Raw genomic sequence first — 16332 nt, 5'->3', positions numbered from 1 at the left:
TCTGTGTGGCTAGAGTGGCCGGCGCGGCGCCGGAAACCATCGAGTTTAGCTACCGCTAGCTAGAAGGGCAAGGAAGGCCAGAGGGAGGGAGCAATGGGGACCCGCGCTGGCCAGAGAGGGCCAGGGGCGGGGCCGGGCGGCGGGCGCGGCCGGACGGGAGTTCACCGAAGAAGGCTTCTCCAGCCCGAGTCCCGGTGAGTGCGGGAGCGCCCGTGTCCTTCCCTAAGGCTCGACCCCTGCCAACCGTCAGCCTTCACTCGGCCCGAATACCGAGTAGGGAGCGAGGGCCACTCCTGGGAAGGACCCCCGATCGCCTTTCTCAGGTTATAGAGCGCCTGAACTCCCCCTCCCCCCCAGGTCTGTTCTCGGGTAGGGTCCCCGAGTTTGGTCGCCGACACCCCTTCAGGGGACTCTACTTCCTAATCACCTTCTACCTCGCGCGGACCCGCCTTACCCTCGCGCCCAGGGGACACAGGGATCATCCCGCCTAGCCGAACTCCTTTCCAGACCTCCACTAGCCGGGGAGGCAGCGGGAGACCCCCACCCCCTTATCTCCGGTAAGGGACAAAGCTTTCGGGTTTCACCCCCCTTCCGTGGATCCCTTCACAGTCCGCAGGCTTCCCCAATCTAGGGGACTCAGCGCCGGGACGCTGCTATGGACGACATTTTCACTCAGTGCCGGGAGGGCAACGCGGTGGCCGTTCGCTTGTGGCTGGACAACACGGAGAACGACCTCAACCAGGGGTGAGCTGAAGTGGCTGGTGGGTGAGAAGGGCAAAGACTGCTCTCCGCGATGTGGGGTGTCCACGTAGGCTGGGGCGGCTGACTTTCCTGCCTAGTACTACCAGTGCAAAGCACAGCCTGTGGGGGGCAGAGGGTCTCCACAGGGGAAGCTGTGTTCCTGCTGAATCTTGACTGTTCAATAAGAGTTTCACAGGCACGGGCTGCAGAGAGCTTTCCTGCCTCAGTGAACTGCATGTGCAAAAGCTAGGAGGCAAGACAGAGAATGGAATGTTTGGGAATTGTCTACAGGTCCATATGGCTGGAGGATAGAAGACTTCTATGGGCTTCAGTGGGTTGAAGCATTGGGTACAAGTGGTAAACCACGGGAGATAAGACTGGAGAGGTCTGCTGCAAGAGCCTGCCAGATCATGCAAGGATATTTATACTATAATAAGGTTATTATTCTAAGAACAAGAGTTTAAAGCCCTGCTATGATGAGATTGTCCATTTAAGTGTCATCTTGGATACCTTCTTAAGAGCAGGCGGCCATTTGGAGAAGCAATTGCTTGGTCTGTGCCAGAGGTGGTGATGCCTTAGACTAGAAAGGGGGGCCGATATAAAAAGAAAAAAGTGATTGAATTCCTGAAATCTTCAGGATAAGGAATTGATGAGACTTGGTGTGGGAAGTGTGGAAGCAAAGATGATGACCAGGGTTCTGGCTCAGACTCTTAGGTAGATAGTGGTTGCTTTTACTGAGTTGGACATGGCTGAAGGATGATGACTGCTGCTGTGACATGTTAAAGTGACTGTACAGTAGAGTGGAAACGTTGAGTAGGTTGTTGATTATGCAGATTCTGATTTCAGGAGAGAGATCTGACTTAAAGACCCAGATTTGGGAGATGTTAGCATATAGATGATACCTGAAGACATGGGTGTGACAGAGAGGGAATGAGAAGCCTGCAAGACTGAAAAGGTGCAACTGGGGGTTGCAGGAGAAACAGGAAAAGATGTTAGTAAAACTCAGAGAAGTGAATGTTTCAACAAAGGGGGAGTGGTCAACAGTAGGATAGGCTGTTGACCAGTTAAAGAACTTTAGCACTTTAAAGTAACTTCTGAATTTACAATTAATAATGTATTTGATGATCTTTGTGAAGACTGCTATAGAGGAAAACAGATGAAGAAATCAGACAACACCGGTTCCTTCATTTAAAGTATTGTGGACACCTGTGCTAGAGGCCCATGCCAGCCCTCAAGGCAACAGCGTGGTGGTGGATTGAATTGGAGATGCGGAAATAGTGAATGTAGACAAGTTCTTCAAGGTTAGCTGAGACAGGCAAAAAAAAGCAGTAGTGATACAGATGATTCAAGATGGTGGTTTTAAAAATTTTATTTCTTCAGTTTTTAGGTTTGAGGGGGTAAGGATCACCTGTCATCTTCATCTAGACTTCACAGGTTCTCATTAGCTTTTATGCTATTCCTCTGTAATTCCTGGTCACTTTTCCCCATTTTTCATATTCTTTTATAATTTCTGTAATTCTTTCATAGTTCTTCAAAGGGTGCTTAGATAAAGATAGCACTCTTATTTTGTTGGTAGGGTTATAAAGGCTTAGGTGAAGTTGTCCAGGCGAACTTGCATTTATTAAAACTCTTTAGTGCCAAAAGGTGAAGGGGTGGCATTTAAACTGGAATGGAAGCCTTTGGTGCTGGTTTGAGGGGAAAGGCTTTGGGGGCCCAAGCGGGTATATGCTGGATATGAGGTGGGTTAAACTCCCTCCAGGACTCTTTGGGAATACAGTCTGTGGCCCTGAGGTGACAGACAGTCTGACAGTGAGTGGAACCCTGTGCTCTTATTTTTGCCCTCAGGCACTGGCCTGCTTATGCCACAGACTGCAGGAAACTGATAAACCGGGGCACGAATTAAAGATCTGGGAGGCAAAACTCACTGATAAGTAGGGGATGGTTGCTTCAGAGAGGGGGAGGTGGGGCTAACCTTCCAGGAAAGCTTTCAGCTATCTCTAAGTGAGCAGATGAGGGCAGCTGTGGAGGGAAGTCATTAAAGGTCGCACACACACCCCCATCCCCTGGGGGAGGAGGACATCTGGATGGCCTGCAGCGGTGAGACCCTTGATCTGTTTCAGGCCATGCCTAGAGCCCCCACAGGGGAAGTGACCGCAACACTAAGGCATCCGGAGGCTGCAGTCTCAGACCACGGACCGCCTCCCGTCCCGCCCCTTGGATCCTCACACACACCAGACTGGAGGGAATTTCCTTTTATGGCCCCAGGCTGTCAGGCAGGCCCAACTCCCACCAAGTGTTTTCTTCTTCTTTTTTCTTTGTACAGCTCTTTTACTTTAGAAAATACATGTCCTTGGCAGGGGAAAAGTCCGTTTTCTTTCTAAAGAAGCCACTCTTATATTCCTGTTTTCTGGGACCCAGACTGCTTGAGTAGAGGAATCCTGTTTTACCAAACCAAATCCTCATTTGATATCTGCCTCATTAGTAATGACTTATCAAAAGTATTTCTTTTTCATTATAAACCCTTCCAAAACATTATTTTAATGCCAGTCCACTTTTAGATCTTAGGTTTCAGTACAGAGCCAATCAGTAAGCTTGCTTCTTCTCCCATGAGTTGTGGCTTTCCTTCTCCAAAACACCCCTCCCTTGTATTAACATGCACTAAACAACTTCTGTCAATCCATTCTCTCAAGAATTCAGTCTAGCAGACAAGACAGCTCATGAAGATGTTTACAGTCCAGTGCCACAAGTAGTGTATTAGGGGCATATGAAATGCATTGGAAACAAAAAGGACCAACAGATGTTGCAAAAGGAATGCACAGGAAACCAGATAAAATGCTACCATTTAATGAGATAGGGCATGCCAAGGAAAAAAGGCTAGTGGGAGATGTTGATGAAGACAGTGAATCATATGTATTTGTTGAGATTTCAGGTGGTAGTTGGTTAGGTTTGAAGCTCAGGGGTCTGAAGACCTTTGAAGGTCTTAATTGGATGGCTTTGGGAGTTGCTGGCATGAATGAGAATCAGAATCCTGGACAGGCAAGGTTTCTAGGGAGATTTTCCTGAATGACTATCAGTTTTATCCATATCAAAGCCTTTGCCCCACCTCCAGATCAATGACCATTGTCCCTTCCTCAAAGGGATGATCATGGCTTCTCCCCCTTGCACTGGGCCTGCCGAGAGGGCCGTTCTGCTGTGGTTGAGATGCTGATCATGCGGGGGGCACGAATCAATGTGATGAACCGTGGGGATGACACCCCCCTGCACCTGGCAGCCAGTCATGGACACCGTGATATTGTGCAGAAGGTATGTATGAATGTTCTGTCACCTACATTACATACATGTCTGGAAGTCAGTCGCAAGTATTATGTGTACTCTTCTCCCTCCTTACACGCCTCAACTCCCATCTCCCCTGTCTTCTGCCTCTTCTACTTGGCCATGGGGACCAGCTCCTGCAGTATAAAGCTGACATCAATGCAGTGAATGAGCATGGAAACGTGCCCCTGCACTATGCCTGTTTTTGGGGCCAAGATCAGGTTGCAGAGGTGAGTACCAAAGCCCTGAGCCCTGGGATGGGTGGGTAGCAATGTCTGAGCCTGAATGGAAGATTCTAGAACCTTCAATCCATCCTGTAAGTATTGCTGAATATATGACACTCAGATCTGGTACTGTATCTGTATTGATGGTTGATTGTGATTGCCAGGGAGGTAGCAGAGCCTATCATCACAACCACCTTTTCATTCCAGGACCTGGTGGCTAATGGGGCTCTTGTCAGCATTTGTAACAAGTATGGAGAGATGCCTGTGGACAAAGCCAAGGCACCCCTGAGAGAGCTCCTCCGAGGTCTGTCCCCCAACTCCAGTTTATATCCTGTCTTGTCCCTGCCTATCTCCTCGCTCTGTACTACAGCTGGGGCCAAAGCTGTTTTTCTTCCCCAGAGCGGGCAGAGAAGATGGGCCAGAACCTTAACCGTATTCCATACAAGGACACTTTCTGGAAGGGAACCACCCGCACTCGGCCCCGTGAGTCAGTTGTAAGGGGAGGGAGGGTCGAGGGAATAACCCTGGGCTGTTGGAGCTGGGTTACGGTGAAGCTTGGGTACCTGACCTGCCCACATTCTCAGGAAATGGGACTCTGAACAAACACTCCGGCATTGACTACAAACAGCTCAACTTTTTGGCAAAGCTCAACGAGAATCACTCTGGAGAGGTGACCCTGCCTTTTTTGGCCCTCCCTCCCCAATCCCCTACAGATTACCTGCCCTGCACCTGTTTTAAGTTTTTCTTCCAGTTAGCGGACAAGAAAGCAGTGGCCTTAGTTAAAGCTTCCTAACCCTTACCTGTCTCTCAGCTATGGAAGGGCCGTTGGCAGGGCAATGACATCGTCGTGAAGGTACTAAAGGTTCGAGACTGGAGTACAAGGAAGAGCAGGGACTTCAACGAGGAGTGTCCCCGTCTCAGGTGGGGCAAGGCCTAAATGGGAAGCTGCTGGTTCTAAGGAACCCTGACTAGCACCCAAAGGGAGATCTTTTTATGCTGATCTCAGCCAGGGATACTCTCCCTCTTCCAGGATTTTCTCGCATCCAAATGTGCTCCCAGTACTAGGTGCCTGTCAGTCTCCACCTGCTCCTCACCCCACCCTCATCACACACTGGATGCCATATGGATCTCTGTACAATGTATTACATGAAGGCACCAGTGAGTAGGGGATACCAAATCTCATGGGATGGATGCAGGTGTATGAGCCTCCCCAAACTCGTTTGACTCTTGCCTCCTTAGATTTTGTTGTGGACCAGAGCCAGGCTGTGAAGTTTGCGTTGGACATGGCAAGGGGCATGGCCTTCCTACACACATTAGAGCCCCTCATCCCACGACATGCACTCAATAGCCGTAGTGTAATGGTGAGGTCACACTTCATTCCTGGCCCAGGCCCCCAGACCCCTTTCCCTGTCTAGAATAGGACTTACCTCCTTTCACATTATCTATCTTCTCTTCCTCAGATTGATGAGGACATGACTGCCCGAATCAGCATGGCCGACGTCAAGTTCTCCTTCCAATGCCCTGGGCGCATGTATGCACCTGCCTGGGTGGCCCCTGAAGGTGAGTGAGGGCATCATGTTGGGAGGTGGAGAAGGGCCAGCTCAGTAGTAATGGAAGGGGGCACAGACAGGACAGGCAGCTGGAACAGTTAAGTCCTGTTCCTCCAGCGCTGCAGAAGAAGCCTGAAGATACAAACAGACGCTCAGCAGACATGTGGAGTTTTGCAGTGCTTCTGTGGGAACTGGTGACACGGGAGGTACCCTTTGCTGACCTCTCCAACATGGAGATTGGAATGAAGGTGAGAGCACAACTGTATGCACTTGTGTTGGGGGAATGGTGGTGGTGACGACAATAACTATAGCAGGGCTGGGCTCTCCCCATATTTGTTCAAATATGCAGTAATCCTGTCCTGAGGACTAGAGGCCTCTCCCCACAGGATATTCAAGTTCTGAAACCCATTTTGTTTTTTCCTGTATTTGCAGGTGGCACTGGAAGGCCTTCGGCCTACTATCCCACCAGGCATTTCCCCCCATGTGTGTAAGCTCATGAAGATCTGCATGAATGAAGACCCTGCTAAGCGGCCTAAATTTGACATGATTGTGCCTATCCTGGAGAAGATGCAGGACAAGTAGAGCTGGAAAGCCCTTGCCTAAACTCCAGAGGTGTCAGGACACGGTTAGGGGAGTATGTCTCCCCAAAGCATCAGGCTTCTGGTTGCCTCCCCTGCCTCCAGTCATGGTACTACCCCAGCCATGGGGCCCATCCCCTGCCCCCATCCCTACCATTGCAGCCCCCAAAGGGGCTAGGCTCAGAGCTTTGTCACTTGCCACACGGTATCTCCCAGCATGGGAGGGACCAGCCCTGCCTGTCACAATAAAGTTTATTATGAAAACAGGCTGGTGTGGGGACAAGGGGACAGACAAGTACATTTAGGTTGGGTGGCTCAGGTGAAGTAGTGCGGCTTCTTCACATTGATGCCATACTCGCTGAGGGCAGGGGTCAAGTCCTCCATGGTTAGAGTGTACTTGCGGTCCTGAGGGAAGAGGGAAGAGCACCAGCTGAGCACAGGAATCCCAGATTTCAATCCCAGATGAGTGACCCTGAGTAGGTCTTTCACCTCCCCTAGGATTTAGTCTCCCCAAAGGGACTTCAGGACAAATTAAGCCTCCGACGCTGTGGGAGGTAATTACTGATTCAATGAGCCTCCCCTCACACCTTGCTTTTGCTTCGGGAGCTGCCAGAAGCTGTGCCCTTCATTTTGCAGTGCTGTAGGGCATCGTTGGCAATATCTGAGATGAATTTCTGGGCAGCTAGGGAGATGAGCCGAATTCTAGAGAGAAAAAACTGGTGTGAGAAGGAGATGGAACAATAAACCACATTAGCACTCAAGGTTCTAACCTACCCACCCAGACTGTACTCACATGCGTGGGTCCGAAGCCTCAAAGCCAGCACGGTTCAGGTAGTAACCAGTCACTGCGTCTGGGATCTGAGAGATCAATGAGACGACTGTCAGTATTTGCCCAGGGCACTGAGGGGCTGAGAGGGTGAGGGAAAAGGAGGACAGGCCTGGCTTTCAGGAAGCTCAGTTTGGGTGGGCAGAGGGGATAAATCCAAGAGCTAGTAGGGGAGCAAGTGCAAAAGGAAGCTGGAAATCCAGGCGGTGTAGCAGAAAGTTGGCCTGACAGCGCGCCAATAGCCTTGTTCAGGCAGGAAGCCCACCGTAGGCGTATAATCCTCCAGCTGCATCAAGAAATCCACCAGAGGCGTGCTGGACACCACCGGCTTCACGTCTCCGTTGGCCGCGCTCGGCAGTACATAAACCCCGTTAGACATGGCCCCCTCCGGGGGCGCCGCGCCGCCAGCCGACACCGGAGCTGAAGGAGAACGAACAGACAGACATGGAGGTGGGAGATGCCGGGCCCCGGCTAGGTCAAATCCTCTGCCCTCACCCACCACTGAACCCAGCCCTGGGCGCTGCCCTCACCCTCACCCGTCCCGGCCCTCACCCGCCCCGCGCCGCTCGGCCGGCTCCCCGGCCCGCACCGCCACGGGTCCCGTGCCCCCTGCCGCAGCTCCAGCCCCAGGTCCCCCTGCAGTCCCCGCGGGGCTGGCCTTATTCTCCCCAGCGGTGCCGGCGGGCAACGCTGCGGGGGCCGAGACCGCGGGCGCCGGGCCCGGGGCCGAGGCGGCGGAGCCCGGCGCCGCCTCGGGGTCCGCGCCGGAGCCGCTGCAGCTCATCGGGCCGGTGGGAGAGGCGGCGAACAGAGCCGCTTCCGCTTCCGCTCACGTTACGCACACGGCACGGGTGACGTCACACGCCCCGCGCTTCGCCCCTCCCTCGCCATGTGCGCTGTCCCTCTCACCTCTCCCGCCTCCTGGTTGTTTACCATCCTGTGAGATGTCTCCGACAGGCGGAGATATCTATACTGCTAAGCCTTTTCGCCGGGATGGGAACCGTCAAGGTCTAAGACGCTTTTCCGCCGGTCTGGGACTCCTCTTCCAACATGGCGCTTAAAGACCTTGTTTTGGGACACCCCTTAATTACAGGTTGCCTGCCAGTCTGCATCCTTTCTAGTTCCCTTATTCAGCCTTTTAGGGGTTCGAAAGCCCCACTCCCCTCCAGCTGCCAGGAGAAGTGAGGACAGCAGGGAAGCGAACAGTGCCGCTGTAGACAGGAAGGGAGGTATTTCAGCTTGAGTAAACAACATATGCAAAATCACCAGTGAGGGTGGGGTTTTCAACGCAACAAACATTTAATTCCTATTTGCCAATCCTGAGCTAAGGCCTGGGAGTACAAAGTTAAGTAGGACAAGATTCTAGTCCTCTAGGCACCAACAGTCTTGGAAAGGGAGGCAAAGAGGTAAACTGGCATTTTCTTTTCTCCTTTTTAAATATTTTATTTATTTGACAGAAATCACAACGAGGCAGAGAGGCAGGCAGAGAGAGAGGAGGAAGCAGGCTCCCTGCTGAGCAGAGAGCCCGACGCGGGGGCTCCATCCCAGGACCCTGGGATCATGACCTGAGCCGAAGGCAGAGGCTTTAACCCACTGAGCCACCCAGGCGCCCCTAAACTGGCATTTTCAATACTATATTGGAGTTACAATACTAGAGGTAGAAACAGAGTGCGCAGTGCAAAGGAGGAAGGGACCTAACATCTGCTGCCTACTTCTTTGTGTCAGGCACTCTATCAACTTCCTTCCATTTAATTATTATTAATTATTGTTAGAGGCAGGTATTGATATTCCCACTTAACAGAGGAGGTAAAAGACTCAGGGAGATGGACTTCTCCAAGTCTCTTTCCTAGTCTACATCAGAACCAAGAATCAAACAGGCTTGATTTGAAAAAATCTGGGATTTTTCTGCTATACCAAATCATTTTCTGCTATACAAAAATCAGCTAGCTTCAGAGAGCCGAAGGTTCACAGAAAGCGGCTTCCGAGTGGGCTGTTCAAAGAATCCTGGAAACCAAACAGGCAAAGGGAGTTGGGAGTCATGTTAAGGGCACAGAATATCTTAAGCAAAAGCAAAAGGGGGGAAGTGGAGGAAGAGTAAGGGAGAATAAGCAATTTGTTACTCAGGAACAAATAACCAGGAAAGGATCAGGTTTGTGAGTCATAGCAAAAACCCGAACTTTATCAGTAGTCTTTGAAGGGTTTTAAGAAAATGACCTGATGGGATTTGCATTTTACTCTGGAAAAATTGTTTTGTGGACATGCAGGAAGTAAGGACATCTTTTCAAGGGCCTCTTACAATTCAGAGAAGAGAAAATATGGTTCTAAGCTAATTTAGAAGCAATAGAGATGGAGAAAAGTAAACGAATTCTAGATATACTTAGGAAATGTAATTGGCAGGACTTGTGGATTGATAAAAGATACATTTAAGAGGTGAAATCAGTAGGACTTATTGATTGACAGTGGTAGGGGGAAGGGGAAGGTGAAGGAATAGGGAGTCTAAGATAACACTTAGACTTCTGGCTTGACTGGAAGAAGCATAGTCTCATTTGCCAAGAAGGAACACCAGAGAATGGTCTGGAGTTAGGAAGGAGGGAGATGAAGTATTGAGTGTCATACACCTTGCATTTGAGGAATCATTGTCCAACAGTCTGACTTAGTGAGACGGTGATAGCTGTGGATACAGGTGACTGATTTGTTCCAGGAAACTTTGGGTAGATTGAAAAGAGCAAAAGGGTAAAGATGAAGCAGTTGAAGTATACCAACATTCAGTGAGAGAGAAGAGAAAGAGGAAGAGAGAATGAAGGAGTAAGTGGGAATGGTTGGAAAGGAAGTTAAGCCCTGAAAGCTGAAGAAGGTGCAATGAACTGAGGAGACAACATAAAGAGAAACAGCATAGACAACTCTTAGAAAAATCCTGGTTGAAAAGAGAAAGAAGAAAAGGTTGGGGTGGGGGGGGGGTTTGGGAGTGGGGAGGCTCCCAAACAATACTAGTTACAGCATCTTTAGAGAAACATGAGGCAGGAGTAGGGAGACCTGAGCATGATGGAGCAGGGTAGAGTTGAGAGTCAAGTCAAGCTCACAGCATTTTAGGGTTAGGGGGATAAGCTGTCTGCAGCAGTCTATGGCTGAGTTCAGCAGGGCTTCCAACAGTGTAGAATAAGGGACCAAGCCACCAACTATGGGGCAGGGGACAGGTTCACTCTCCTGGCAGGAAAGGGTCAAGGATTGATTAATGTCTTCAACAGAGCTGGGAAGTTAGGTGTTCCCCAGCCTGTCACAGGATCCCAGCCAGGGCCAGAGCAGAAACCCTGTCCCTGCACCTCTTCATTCAGACAGGACGCATGGCAGCCATGGGTTACCTAGGGAGAAGGCAGGGATCAGATCTGGGCCTGTCCGTACCAGCACTAACAGACTAAGTCCCCCTTACCCTGTATTTACATCTTAGGACCCCATCAGAACTCAAATTCAGCCCTCAAATTCATCTTTGAACTCCCCATATTCATAAAAATGTCCGCACCCTTCCCTTCCATACTCACATCGAAGAGTCCTGCTCCACGCTGCTGGTAGAGCCTTGGGTTGAGAAAGCCAAGAGGGGGACGGCCGTTGAGGATTCTATTTTCATTTATCAGGGATAGGATCCCACCAAATACTGGAGTAGAGGCCTGCAAGAATGAAAGAGTAAATGGAGGTTAGGGGTTCAGAGTGGTTGGATTTGAGGGAGAGATGTCTGAAAGGATTAGAGGTCTCCGAGGAGTCAGGGGTTCTAGGTACAAGGTCTTGTAGAGGGTGAGGATAGTTTCTGAGTAGGGGGTTTGGACCCAGGCTGATTTCTTACCGAAGTGCCAGATACCCATGGAATAGGCACGCTGTTGCTGACCACCCAGTAGCCATCAGAGAGTGCAGCCACATCTGGATAGGCACGGCCACTGGCATTGAAATAACTGGATGGTGGTAAGTGGGGACTGGAGCTGAGGAACTGGGTTACAGCTTCCTCCTGAAAGATGTTGTTGAGTGAGTATTGTCTGCTGACCGAAGATCCCATCCCACCCACACAAACACATACACATACCTGGTATGAAGGCTGTGGGAACACATTGCTGAAGCCACCCCCACTGATATAGTCAACGATCTCACTTGTGACTCGGAATGGATTCTGGAAGGATGTGCCTCCCACCGTGGTGACATAGGGGCTGAGAGCAGAAAACAGCACACAGATGGTATGGGTCCCAAGGGGACCTCCAAGATGTATGGAGATGGGTAAGTATGAGCTAGCTCTTGCTAGAAGGGCTAGACTCTCTGGGGAAGTAGGTACATGGGAAAGACTAAGAGATTCTGAGCCCTCAAGGCATGGCCTGAGGTAACACTGTATACTTTTGTCTACAGAACATTCACCAAATCTTCTACTAAAATGCCTGGGAACTGAGAAGAGGAATACTGGGAAATGCATTCCACTCAGAAGCCATAAGGTCTAGACCTATAGGAAGAAGGGAATGCAGCAATCAGAGCTGGTTGAACTGAGGTCTTAGCTACAGAAGCACCTGGTGGCGTCAAGGCAAAAGTTCTAGATCATGAACCCGTAGAAGGAAGACTGGTGGTCGCAGGTAAGTGGTGGTCTGGGGTGCTTACCTGGAAGCAGGGAAGCTGGGACGGAACTGGTGTCGTCCAGAGACAGACCAACACCCAGCCCCACTGTCACCTGGGAGAAAGATCAAGTTTAGCACTCAGATTAATTGGTCAGAGCTTGATATATGGGTTTAGATGTCAAAGATGGAAGTCAAGAGTTAGTCATTACTGCAAGAGGTCAGAGTTTAGAGGTCAGATCAGTGGTCCCTATTGAGTTCAGATTGTAAGTCAGAGATCACAGGGCTCCCTGTGGGGTCAAAACTCCTGGTGAGGTAAGGTCTAAGTTTAGCGTAGGAGGTCACCTGAGGCAAAGAGCAGGGTAAGACCCCGAGCAGCCGCCTTCATGAGCTCAGTGTTGACCCGATGGATGTAGACGCTACTGAGGGAGTCCTCATCATCTCCATAGCTCACGGTGTGCACATGTGGCAGGGCTGACTCATTACTGAGCAGCAGGAGCCACTGCAGGAAGGGCTCCTGTGACTCATGCCGGCCTGGATTTGGGGTGAGGGGAGGAGCACAAGGGCAGTCCTTTGGAAGGTTGCCAGGGTCTCCCCTAGCTTATGGGATTCCCTTGAGGGAGCAGTGATCACCACTCAACACCAACTCTCTCCCCACCCACCAGTCCCCTTGGCAGTACCTGGGCTACTGTAGACCCAGGTGGAGATGTTGGCACCGGCGCTCATCAGGTACTCCACATCTAAACTGGCCTCAATCCCAGCCCTGCCCCGTCCCTGTTGTCCGACCACACGGGCTACCGATGCCTGGTGCGCAAAGTTCCCACCAAAGAGGCGCATGAACTCAGCCAGGTCCGAGTCATGGAAATACTGCTCCAGGAACTACAGAAGGAATCATGGGTCAGAGAATGCAGCTGCAAGGTCAGGGCAGGGGACACTATTCCAGATAGGGGGTGAGGACCCAGGGGAGGAGTCAGAGAACAAGGCCCAGCCTGGAGAGGCACCTTGGTTAGGGTGTCGGGACCCTGGAGGGGTCTCACCTGGGCTCACCTGGGCACAGGCTTGGCTGTTGTTGGTTGTGCCAGAGCCCACGTCTTGTGCTGTCAAGTTGTATCGCTGACGGATCACGGATGGGGTCACCCCCAGGTGCAGGCCAACTGTCCCTGACACCTGTGGCTCAGGGCGTTGCCTCAGAGATGATGTGGGAGGAAAGCGGTGCAGCCCGCCCACTGCGAGGAGGGGTCAGGCTTAAGGAGGAGATCTTTTAGACTCCAACCCCAACTCTACCACTGACCCCACCCCAATCCCCCCATGGCACCTAACTTTTCCAGCCCCTGGTTCTACCTGCTTCAAACCCACCACCCCATTGGGTGTTACCAAAGTCCACATGAGGGGCCAAGGCCTTCGGGAGCTGGTATGGACGTGGGGACCTTATAACATGGGTCTCTGCAGGTCCCCCCACATAGCGATGAAACTCAGCCCCAGAGAGCAGCACTTCTGCCTGTCTGGAGGTCAGAGATCAGAGAACAGAGATCAGAAACCACAGACCAGAGCAGAGGAGGCTACCTGAACATCACTGCTCATCTTTATCTCCCTGTTAGCTCTCACCCACAAGCTCCCACCAGCTTTCAGCTTTCTCCCATTGGGGTGACTCATCTCCCTTATGGCATGACTGGTATCCTCCATGGGGCAATCCTTCCGTCTCACCGGACACTCAGCCAGCAGGTCAGAAAGTCCTGTGTGGTCACTGACTGGCAGTTCCGGGCTCCAGCTGCCAAGAGCCATTTTTGGACTGTACGGAGGGTCAGTGGTGATGGCCGGACCAGTTCAGCCACATCCTCTAGGGTCAGGTATTTTCCTGCAGGAATTCAGTAGAGGATCTTGCCTTCATTCATTGTTTTTCCAAGCTGCCCATTTTGGACCTCAACCAAGAGACAATGGGATTTCCCGGGGACTCTAGAACAGGGTCTTGAGGGATAGGTGGAAGATTTCTAGCACAAAGGCAGGCTGTGCAGGTGAAAGCTATATTTGGGGGCCAGGGGAAGAAAAGGTTGGGGAGATTTGGAATGGCATGGCCAGAAATATGGATTTTCCCTAAAGACCAGAAGGTTGCAAATGCTGCATCAGAGCATGCATTGCCATAATCATAAACAACAAATGAGGTTAAAAACTAAAATTTTCCATATTAAGTTTATTTCCAGTAAAAGTTTTCCAAACTTTTGGAACCAATTATAAGGTAACATCTAATTCAGTTCCAGTCTTCATACTTGTTGATTTTAAGCTTAACATGATGGTCAGTCACTATTTTCCTGCATAGTGCCATGTACACACCTCCAGGGTGAATCTGAGACTGCCCCCTCACACACACACCAGTGCTCCCCCCCCCCCAATGAAGGGATTCATGCAAGGGAGGAACACCATCCAGCATGATCACTGGAGCAGAACACTGTTTTGGAGCAGAGTAGGGAGCAGGGTGGGGAGTGGGGTGGACCACTGGGGACTGGGCAGCAGTCTGGGTGCAGGAATAAACAAATGAGTGGGCAGTAACAAGCAATGGTAAAAAGCAGATGACTCCAAAGGCTCTTTGAGAGCCAGAACTGTAAGTGAGAGTTGTAGAGACTCACTGGAGGAGGAAATGGGCATGTTTCTGAGGGTGGGGACTGTGCACCTATCTGTACTGGGTACTACTTCCCAAGTGTCTGCTAAGTAGTAGAGTCAGCATTTGAATCCAGATTGCTCTCACAGCCAGTGCTCTTTCAGGTTTCACGCCTGATAAACATAGGTGAAAAGTTTTGGGGGAAAGAATTTGAGTGAGTTTTGGACAGTTTACTTCCAGATCCCTTTTACTAAATTTGGAAACTGCTCAAGAGCCACGGCCATTCAACTGCCCTGTATCACCACCTTCCTAGGCACCAAGAGCATGATCTTGATGTTATGTGTGCCATCCCACAGTCAGCCCAGCTCGGGGTCCTTTCACAACATCCCACTTCCCAGTCCCAATCCCTATCCCCATAGGCACCATAATGAGGAGAGCCAGGATCCGACACAGCCTGCACCAGCTCAGACAATCTTTTCACATTCTGCTGTCTCAGGGCAAAGGTGAGACTCAGCTCTTCCTCGGAGTCTACACGGCCCAGGGACACCCAGCCTGGGGGCAACCTGCAGGATCAGAGGTCAGGAACATGGGCTTTGTTAGTGTGGGGATGGGAAATATTAGTCATGGAAGGTTCAGGATTAGGGGCTGAGACCTGGGGTAGGATCCCAGAGGCAGATGTGGCTCACAGGAAGTGAATGATTGGGTACTGAGCCTGGGAACCTGGGGATAAGACTATGGAGTGGGTACCAGGAGCTGGTAAGGGGTGAGGGAGTCTGGGCCAAGAAGTGGGCACAGGACAGGGCCTAGGGAAAGGGGCAGTGTGTGCAAAGTCAACTCACGTCCGCTGCTGGTCTGGCTCCGGGCTGTAATTGCATTTGCCAGTGACGAAGAGGGCAAGGAACCCTAGGAAGCTGCAGAGGCGGCAGGTGGGTTTCAGCGGGAGCCAGACTGTCACTGTATTCCCACCCTCCAACATAATCCCCTCCTCCCAGGGTCCCCTAATTTCTCACCAGGTTCGGAGTCTCATGCTGCCTTTCTGGAGATCCGCTGTCATGTGACAGATCACATGAGCCTTATATTCCACCACCACCACCACCACCCCGTGACTGCCGGGAAACTGGTGCCCTGCTGGCTCCTCCTCCAAATGGGTGGGGCTGCGACTGGATCCTTCTTCTGTGGCTCCCGGACCACTGAGTTCATCCAGGGCTCCCCCTAGCTGCTAGAGGCCAGCTGGCACTCACCAAGGGGGTGGAGGGGAACACTTAAGAAAGGGGCTCTGGTGGGGCACCTGGGTGGCTCAGTGGGTTAAGCAGGGAGCCTGCTTCCCCCTCTCTCTCTTCCTGCCTCTCTACCTACTTGTGATCTCTGTCAAATAAATACATAAAATATTAAAAAAAAAAAAAAGAAAGGTGATCTGGGGCACACAGACCCACAGACCAAGGTTCCTCCTTAGTTGTACGGTATCAAGAAAGCCACCCAACTTCTCTGAGCCTAGGTTTTGTTTAGAATATGGAAGTGGTTAGATCTAAAGTGCTCTGCCTCATGGGATTGCAGTGAACATTTACAGAGATAACAGGCACACTGCTCAGCAGAGAGCCTGGTGTGGCAAAGGCTCAAGAGATGTGAGCTTTTCTTACACGAGGATCCTCAGGCCTAGCTGGTTATCCCCAAGATCTTTCCTCACCCAGCCAATTCCTCTCTAAGGCTGCCCTAAGGAAGCCCCTGCTGTCTGCCTTCTGTTTGGCTTCCAACCCTTGTGAATGGGAAAGGCCAACTGCAGAGATGTGACCGTCAGCTTCAGGCTTGGGCTCCCAGTGCTGTCCCCACTCTAGATGCCCCTGTGTCCACCACCCCTCTGTGCCCCCTGAGGTGTCCACAGTGTATCAGGTGCCTTGCAATTATCCCGCATCCCCATGGCCCCCACAGAA

At 51.3% G+C, this 16332-nt stretch overlaps 3 protein-coding genes across 5 annotated transcripts; 1 reads left to right on the top strand and 2 right to left on the bottom strand.

Annotated features, from left to right (window-relative positions):
- Positions 1–80: 80 nt before the first annotated feature.
- On the top strand, positions 81–6673 carry ILK (integrin linked kinase). 3 transcript variants are annotated; one of them, XM_046015021.1, is made up of 13 exons: positions 81–194; positions 610–744; positions 3879–4044; positions 4188–4283; positions 4485–4581; positions 4677–4760; positions 4862–4947; positions 5089–5198; positions 5308–5435; positions 5517–5638; positions 5738–5837; positions 5945–6075; positions 6260–6673. In XM_046015021.1, exons 2-13 carry the CDS (start codon positions 656–658, stop codon positions 6407–6409), a joined length of 1359 nt encoding a protein of 452 aa, XP_045870977.1. In that variant the 5' UTR covers positions 81–194; positions 610–655; the 3' UTR covers positions 6410–6673. The 3 variants fall into 3 exon arrangements, with proteins under 3 accessions (XP_045870977.1, XP_045870978.1, XP_045870976.1); XM_046015022.1 differs by having other exon boundaries at positions 104–194; positions 632–744; XM_046015020.1 differs by lacking the exon at positions 81–194 and adding an exon at positions 204–323.
- TAF10 (TATA-box binding protein associated factor 10) lies at positions 6640–8048 on the bottom strand. Its single transcript, XM_046015024.1, has 5 exons — positions 7784–8048; positions 7497–7651; positions 7199–7263; positions 6993–7107; positions 6640–6810 (listed from the first exon to the last, which is right to left on the bottom strand). Exons 1-5 carry the CDS (start codon positions 8013–8015, stop codon positions 6721–6723), a joined length of 657 nt encoding a protein of 218 aa, XP_045870980.1. The 5' UTR covers positions 8016–8048; the 3' UTR covers positions 6640–6720.
- A 442-nt stretch (positions 8049–8490) lies between these two features.
- TPP1 (tripeptidyl peptidase 1) lies at positions 8491–15526 on the bottom strand. The gene is made up of 13 exons (XM_046015019.1): positions 15415–15526; positions 15244–15315; positions 14828–14967; positions 13516–13666; positions 13186–13313; positions 12859–13037; positions 12492–12690; positions 12157–12345; positions 11858–11927; positions 11301–11421; positions 11067–11225; positions 10768–10893; positions 8491–10590 (listed from the first exon to the last, which is right to left on the bottom strand). Exons 1-13 carry the CDS (start codon positions 15456–15458, stop codon positions 10450–10452), a joined length of 1719 nt encoding a protein of 572 aa, XP_045870975.1. The 5' UTR covers positions 15459–15526; the 3' UTR covers positions 8491–10449.
- Positions 15527–16332: the final 806 nt, after the last annotated feature.

The sequence above is a fragment of the Meles meles genome, chromosome 8, assembly GCF_922984935.1.
Source record: "Meles meles chromosome 8, mMelMel3.1 paternal haplotype, whole genome shotgun sequence".
In the NCBI taxonomy this organism is placed as follows: Eukaryota; Metazoa; Chordata; class Mammalia; order Carnivora; family Mustelidae; genus Meles; species Meles meles.
This window is presented reverse-complemented; position numbering and strand designations above follow the sequence as displayed.